General features: G+C 56.6%; 3 protein-coding genes across 3 annotated transcripts; 2 read left to right on the top strand and 1 right to left on the bottom strand.

Moving 5' to 3' along the window:
• Positions 1-8: 8 nt before the first annotated feature.
• On the top strand, positions 9-1,749 carry ASPZODRAFT_17900 (hypothetical protein; the record flags this gene model as incomplete). Its single annotated transcript, XM_022727110.1, has 2 exons — positions 9-611; positions 727-1,749. 2 exons carry the CDS (start codon positions 9-11, stop codon positions 1,747-1,749), a joined length of 1,626 nt encoding a protein of 541 aa, XP_022579500.1.
• A 1,002-nt stretch (positions 1,750-2,751) lies between these two features.
• Positions 2,752-5,199, bottom strand: ASPZODRAFT_153310 (hypothetical protein; the record flags this gene model as incomplete). Its single annotated transcript, XM_022725959.1, has 1 exon — positions 2,752-5,199. The coding sequence occupies one exon, from the start codon at positions 5,197-5,199 to the stop codon at positions 2,752-2,754; it is 2,448 nt and encodes an 815-aa protein (XP_022579499.1).
• Positions 5,200-5,724: 525 nt separating this feature from the next.
• Positions 5,725-7,602, top strand: ASPZODRAFT_43945 (hypothetical protein; the record flags this gene model as incomplete). Its single annotated transcript, XM_022728345.1, has 3 exons — positions 5,725-6,195; positions 6,252-6,309; positions 6,614-7,602. Coding segments are annotated over 3 exons (1,518 nt in total), but the record flags the coding sequence as incomplete, so codon positions are not given.
• Between the last annotated feature and the right edge of the window lie 189 nt (positions 7,603-7,791).

Here is a 7,791-nt window from a genome sequence, read left to right as displayed (position 1 = left end):
CTGACCAGATGCAATCCCTTCTTTTTTCCCAACCAGCCCTTTCCACCAGCCAATTTGGACATTCTGTGCTGAAATCGATCCCGGAGCGGTTACCCTTCAACCTCAGCGGGACCTCTAATGCTCGAGGGCCCTACCCGCGGCCTCCTCCGAACCTTCGCTCTATGTCTGGATCTCCTCTGGGAGAGAAGTCACTGGAGACCCTTGGGAGTACCACACGGTCAGGACCTTCAGATCTTCCGGCTCTGTCAGATGTAGCACCGCCACCGATAATTGCGGCCGCATCTTCTGCTTCGGTCCGAGGAGAGCCTCACCCCGTACAGGATCCTTCTGCGACGCAAGTGCGCAAACTACCGCCGAGTCGATTATCGGAGAACCAAGGGTATATATCTTCCCAACCTCCTCGGATATTTGGCGCCGTCGAGCCGTCATCCTTTGCCGCGGCCGTACCACCGTCCCTTTCATCAGCTACAGCGGTTCCACGCGCCCTTCCACAGAAGCAAACCCGGCGGACCAAGGCCCATGTGGCATCGGCTTGTGTGAATTGTAAGAAAAAGCATCTGGGCTGCGATCCAGCGAGACCATGCCGTCGATGTGTGGTAGCGGGAAAGGCTGTAAGTCCCCCCCCCCCTTTTTTTTGGATCACCTCCCTTGGTCTGTCACGGATTCAGGCAAGAAGTAATAGAGTACTAAAATGATGGGGCTTTGGTCCTGTTGGGGATACGACAGGCGACCTGTGTGGATGTCACGCACAAGAAACGGGGTAGACCACCGCTTAAGGCGGAGGAACCGTCCGTGAGATCGTTTGCAACCCAATCCGAGAGCGCAGGGGCAACCGCAGAGGCACATCCAGCATCCCATACCCGCCGATATAGTCACCGATCGACTACCTCGCGCGAATTGCGACCCATGACCGATTTGCAGGCGCCGGGTACAGCGCTGGGGGACCTTGGGCTCAAGTCCACAACGGGGCAACCGCCGCGATGGTCGTCGGCCTCTGCGTTTCCCCCAAACCCGGTGATAGACCCTTCGCTCTCGATACATGGGAATATGGCGCCACGATCTTTCTCCGTGGGCTCGCCGCCACATCTGACGCCACCGGTGCTGCAGCAACCGACCTTTGGCTCGATTGCCAGCGGCTTCGGTTCTACCCTCGGCGCTTCTCGTCCCCCTGCTCGACTTGGACGGACATATCAACCGTACCAAAGCCCTTCCATTCCATCCACCTCGCCACTGCAGTATCAGCAGCCTTTCCCCCACGCAATCTCACCGTTTCTGGAACGGTCGAGACCGGGAAACCTACCCGCTGTCTCCGAGCCATTTGTCCCTAGAGAACCACGCGACAGTTATCTGGATTCTTCGGTCCGCCTCCCTCCCATTTATCCGCCCATGCCGACCACCGGGCCCGGCCCATACACTCATGCCCATCGATTGAGCGATCCGTATCTGCCCAGCTGGTCACGCCTGCCACATGAAGAACGGATCCAGGAACGGCACCCCCCACCGCCACCATCACTGGGAGAACCAGTCTCTCCTCATACACGGATCCACCGGTCACCTCCGGGCCCGCATCAGGTAGATATCTCACCGCAAGCTGACGCTGCAACGCGTGCGGGGGAACATCCCGTCCGGCCTCCCGAGACACCTCTGCCGGTGTCCAGAGCCGAACCGCCGACTTCAGAAAGCGAGTCAAGCGGGCCACGCCCAAGGAAGCGGCGGAAAATGGCACTGGATGACATGGTGAATGGATAGGGGCTCGCCAGAACAGATATTCTGGAACCCTTGGGTACACTTAAAATGCTATTGAGGATCTATCTATACAGGTAGCCCGTGAGTCGTTTCGCTCCGGGCTATACATTATTTTGAGAAAGAGCCCCCTGTTCTGTCTATTTGACTACACTACACTCCACACTGCGCTGTTTCTTTATTACTGTTGCTGTTGCTGTTTTTCTTTTTCTCGCGAGGTGGTTTTATCTGGCCCCCTCCAATTCCCTGTGTATCCTACTCGGATCTCATTTCTCGCATGGCGCCATTTAGAGAAGGCTTTGATTTTGGTTTTGCTTATTCTGACTGGTTCATCATCTAACAGGATGGCGTTTATTCTGGGGGTCTGGAGGTCTGGAGGTCTGGTCGGAATGTTTGACTATGATGGAAAGAGGGAGAGCCTCGAATGGCCTGTATATTTTTGATTGTTTTTCCATGAACGATTGCAGCTGACTGAACTGTAGACCTGCTGCGCAGGGACAGAAAAGTCAGAGTACAGTATTATAATGTTAATATGGAGCATTAGACCGACATTTGTTTTTGATATAATACACAATATTTATAGTATGAACACGGGCATCTACGAGTCAGTAGCCTGATTGATTCGGCTCCGCCATTTAAGAGATAACCATAGGCTATAGATAAAATATGGAGTATACAAAAAAGCAAGCCGTGAGCAGTCTGCAGTTGCAACTGGAATGAGTACCTAAGTGAAGGCATGCAAACGCTTCTCAAAACGAAAAGCTCAAGCGCATCCCATTTACGGAGTATACTGCCAATGAAGAAGTGGCAGCTACTGTTTTTCCAGGGTTGAAATAGAGAGCCAATTGTATGAAAAACAGGGTTAATCAGATAATCTGCGTAATATATACTGGGAAATGCTTTTGTACCCTCGCTAACAGATGCAACAGAAACACAATAAAAAGCACGTAAAAAACAAGGACATGAATTTTTTTTTTCCTTCTTTTTTTTTTCTTTTTATTAGAATCATCAGCCAAGAAGCCCGCTGGCCAGCGCCTCCAGATCTTCCAGCGTCTCGATCGGGCCCGGTTGTTGTTGTTGTCCCTTGTTCTTCTTCTGCTTGGGGACCCGGTCGTCGTCCGACGAGGGGTCCGCGAAGAAGACCTTCTGCTTCTTGCTCGGCCGGGGTGGTGCGGCAGCGAGATCTGACTCGGGTGCCGAGAGCTCGTAGTCCGAGTGGTGGTGATCCTGGTAAGGGGCCAGCTGGACGCCGAGGTCGGCGTCGTCGCTCTGGTCTTCCATGGCCAGCAGCTCGCGCTCGCGCGCCTTGCGTTTCTCCTTTTTGTCGCGCTTCTTCTGCCGGGCGAGGGCCTTGTCCTCCACGTCTGCCATGCGGGTGCGCTCGGTCTCGTCCGCGAGGAACTTGGCGCGCTGCTCGCTTGCATCGCCGCGGGCCTTGAACTTCTCCTCGTCCTCCAGCTCGTAGACCTCGTGTGCGTTGCCGTCTTCGTCGTAGATGAGCTTCTTGCCGTTGCCCTTGTACTTGAGCAGCTTCTTCTTGGAGGTGAGCAGCTTCTCGCGCCGTTTCGAGTCGATGATCAGCTCCTTGCCGTCCAGGTTCACCACCTTGACATCCTTCTTCTTGTTGGCCGCCTCGCCGACCAGTGTGTTGTCCTCGCCGGCCTCGATTCCAAGATCTTCGTCTCCGGCCTCGAAGCGCCGCTTCACGGTCAGGAAGTCATCCTCATCGCCTGATCCTTCGCCGTCGTCGTTCTCGTCCGGAGTATCCACGATTGTTCCGTCGTCGTTGATCAGTTTCGAGTAGTGATCCGCCAGGACGTTCTGGTTGCGGCGCTCAAACATCCGGTCGTATTTTGTCCGTACCTTGTCCTTCTTGTCGGCCTTCTTGGCTCCATCGTCGTCATCTTCCTCGTCATCGGACAAGTGTGTCATCGCCCGCGAGGCGTTCTTGAGCTCCTTGGTATCGTCTCCCTTGATAAACTTGATGCGGGGCACACCAGGAAGACCGAGGCTGGAGGCAAAGTCCTCCAACTGCAGGTCCTTGAGCTTGAAGATCTCCTTGTCCTTCTGGATGTAGATCGACTTGACGTACGAGATGAACGCCTTTTGGCCGAGATACTTGAGCTCCGGATCCTTGAAGCACATGTTCTGCAGCTGGTTCTTGACACTCTGCTGCTTGTTGGCCTTGATGTTGATCTTCTCGATGGGGATCTTTTTCTGTTCTAGGCGTTTGAGCATGCCCGCTTCCTCACTCGGGTCGAGGAATAGCACGGCACGGCCGTCGCGTTCATATCGGGCCGTCCGCCCCACGCGGTGGATGTAGGTGTCTGCATCCTCGGGACAGTCCAGCTGGATGACCCAGTCGACGGCGGGGAAATCCAGCCCTCGCGCGGCAACATCGGTCGCAAACAGGACGGCATGCTGTGCTTGCGAGTATTTGGTGGTGATGTCGAGCCGCCCGCCTTGCTTTTGCTTGCCGTGGAGATGCATCAGGGGGATACCGGGTTGGAGATGTCGGAAGGATTCGTAAACGAAGCGGACCTGTTTGCCCGAGGAAAGGAAGACGATGGTCTTGGACTTGAGGTTGCTGCGAATAAAACTCCACAGGACATCGAGCTTCTCCGGTAGAGGGGTCAGAACGTAGTGCTGCTGCAGGGTGGTCGGGGTGGCGGTGGTGGAGGCCTCGTGGACGGCGACGTATTCCGGGTCCTGCAGACTCAAGCGGGCCAGATCGGAGACCTTCTTCGTCTGCGTGGCACTGAAGAGCATGGTCTGGCGGTCCTTGGGGAGATGCTCGACGATGGCGTCGACGGAGCGCTGGAAGCCCATGTCCATGATCCGGTCGGCCTCGTCCAGCACCAGCATCTGCAGGTTGAATACATCAAACGACGCGGTCTGGTCCAGATGCTGCAGGATACGGCCGGGGGTGCAGACCAGGATGTTCATCCGCCCCAGCCTCTCCTGCTCTTCCCGTAGACTCTTCCCGCCGATGACCAGGCCTGCCGAGAAGGCATGATACCGGCCGATTTTGCGCAACACCTCGAAGATCTGGATCGCCAGCTCGCGTGTGGGCGACAAAATCAACGCCCCCAGCCCATCGTGCTCCGTCCACTGCTTCCGATACAGGTTCTCCAGCACGGGCACCAGAAACGTGAGGGTCTTGCCGCTGCCCGTCTTCGCCGCGCCCAGGATGTCCCGCCCCTTCAGCGCATGCGGGATGGCGCGAGACTGGATGTCTGTCAACGTCTTGTAGTGCGAGGCCGCGAGCCCCGACGTCGTCGGTTCGGACAGAGGCAGGTCGGTGAAGGAGGCAACGCTGGCTTTAGGGTCGAGCGCTTCGATCTGCTCCTGCAGCGACGACAGGTTGTCCTGGCCACGCTTGCGCTTCAGCGTCTTTCCGCGGGCCACAGAGGGCCGGGGGCCCTTCTTCTGCCGGGCGCCGTGTTCCTGAGCCATGTTTCACAGTTAATCACCGCCGGGTCGGCCCTGCCACGCGTCTTGTTCTCTTGTTCTTTTGACTCTTCAGCCGAATCAGTTGCTCTTTTTTTCTGCTGCTCGAAAGCGGTGAGAGCGACTTTTTTCTTCTCGCTGCTGACTCAGCGGCGCGATAAGAACCCGGCTCCGATGGCTGCCTTATCGCCTGGACCTTGACTGAGAGACAGCACAACGATGGCCAACGAGGAGCAGGATGCGTTAGATGCGCTGGAGAAGGAGGCGTCGGAGTTTACGAAAGTGAGTGGCGGCTGGTTATGGGTGGTTTCCAACGCGATGACCCCCCCCCTTTTCTGCGTTGATGCCGCGGTGACTGACACGCGACCTCCAGGATGCAGAGATCGATAGGATCCGGAAAGCGTTTCCGTTGGACGCGTAAGTGTTGCTCCGTGGTGGCAGAGACTACGAGCAGTACGCGAGAGCAAGGCTAAGTGGTGTAGCTACGCGGTGTTGGACCTCCAGCCGGGAGTCCCCGAGTCGGATATCAAGATACAGTACCGCAAGAAATCGCTGCTGATCCACCCGGACAAGACCAAGAACCCCGCGGCTCCCGATGCGTTTGACCGGCTGAAAAAGGCGCAGACGACGCTGATGGACGAGAAGGCGCGGGAGCAGCTCGACGAGAGCATTGCGGACGCGCGGCGGCTGCTGATCCGGGAGCACAAATACACGCTGGACTCGCCGGAGCTCAAGACGGAGGAGTTCAAGAAGGAGTGGCGGCAGAAGACGGTGCAGGTGCTGATGGAGGAAGAGGCCCGGCGGCGGCGGCAGATCAAGGCCAAGATGCAGGAGGAAGGCCGGGAGCAGCGCAAGGAAGAGGAGGAGCTGGAGGCGCGCAAGCGCAAGCGAGACCAGGACAAGGCGTGGGAGGACACGCGCGAGGAGCGGATCGAGAGCTGGCGGGACTGGAAGAAGGGGGTCAAGAAGAGCGACGACAAGAAGAAAAAGAAGAAGACAAAGGTTCTAGGGTAGCTGATACCCTATATGAAGTGTACGCAGTAGTTACAACTTACCAGGCAGTAACCCATGATTCCTCAGGCATCCACTCCCTCTTCCCTCTAATCTTCCTTATCAGTCTTTAGGAATGCGGGGCTCTGCTTCTCTTCGCTTCTTCCTCAATCTCTCTCCTTAGCTGGGACTGTCAATAATAACACCCCTTCAGTGCTCTGGTCGAGACATTGGCGTCAATCAGACGGCTGGCGTCAGATTTCAACGGTTTGGAGGATTACTTGCTCCGTGACTCAGCACTGGCTTGCCATCCAACTTACGATTCCCCCCCCTCCCACCACCTCCGAATCTCCATAATTCTTCACCAATCCTACCCCGATTGAGTCCTCCATCTCTCCATCTCTCTATCTCAATTGTGGAATCTAATCAGGAAATCCTCCTGTCATGACCGCCAACACCGCCCCGGATCGTCAAGCGGACGACCGACCCACGATCGAACAGCAACCCCAACCAGAGCCTTTCTCGGAAGAAGCAACGCAAAAGGTGGAATCAAGGACATTAAGGAATTCAGCAGACTGGACAGGGACCACAGAGGCAACAGTTGCACCGCCGGCGACCCTCGCCGAGGTGGTCGCCTCCCTCCACCACCGGGTGCATGCGTTCCTCGCCGAAGACCATCCGGCAGACTCGCTCCTGGCGCACGTCCAGAAACAAACTCGGATCTCGCTCGACGTCGTGGCCTCTGCTCTGCTCCGCTACCGTCTTTCAGAGCTCTCTCTCTCTTACAACGGTGGGAAGGACTGTCTCGTTCTACTCATCCTCTTCCTCGCCGGCCTCCACCCACTCTCCAGCCACAGCAGCAGCAGCAGCAGCAGCAGCAGCAGCAGCAACAATAACAACAACAACGACAACAACACCAACGACGACAAAAGCATCACCTCCATCCCAGCCATCTACGCCCTCCCCCCAGATCCTTTCCCCGCCGTCGAGGAGTTTGTCCTCGCCTCCTCGCAAAGCTATCACCTAGATGTCACCCGCTACACCACCGACCCGCCTCGTACCACCCTCCGGTCCTCCTTCGAGAATTACCTCGCCCGCAACCCTTCCATCCGCGCCATCTTCGTCGGCACCCGTCGTACAGACCCGCACGGCGCCTCCCTCACCCACTTCGACCGCACAGATCACGGCTGGCCTGACTTTGTCCGCATCCATCCCGTCATCGACTGGCACTACGCCGAGATCTGGGCCTTTATCCGCCATCTCCGCGTAGACTACTGCCCCCTCTACGACCAGGGTTACACCTCCCTCGGCGGCACCACAGACACCGACCCGAATCCTAGACTGCGTCTCAATCATGATCGGTACAGACCTGCCTATGACCTCACGGAAGACTTGGAGGAACGCTTAGGCCGCAATTAGTCCGCGCGACACGTCTTCTTTTCTGAACCCCACACCAAAAACTGCCACTACTAACACTACTATAGATATGGCTTGTATATACTTGGCACCTCTTTATACACTCGTGGCTTCTAGATCATGCCCCCCTCCGTCTTTTCATCCTTCCCCTTCCTCTCCCTGTTTTGTTCTCCCTTTTTGCCGTCCTTTTTT

This window comes from Penicilliopsis zonata, assembly GCF_001890105.1.
Source record: "Penicilliopsis zonata CBS 506.65 unplaced genomic scaffold ASPZOscaffold_12, whole genome shotgun sequence".
NCBI classification, from domain to species: Eukaryota; Fungi; Ascomycota; class Eurotiomycetes; order Eurotiales; family Aspergillaceae; genus Penicilliopsis; species Penicilliopsis zonata.
The sequence above is the reverse complement of the archived record's forward strand: the minus strand, read 5'-3'. Positions and strand labels throughout refer to the sequence as shown.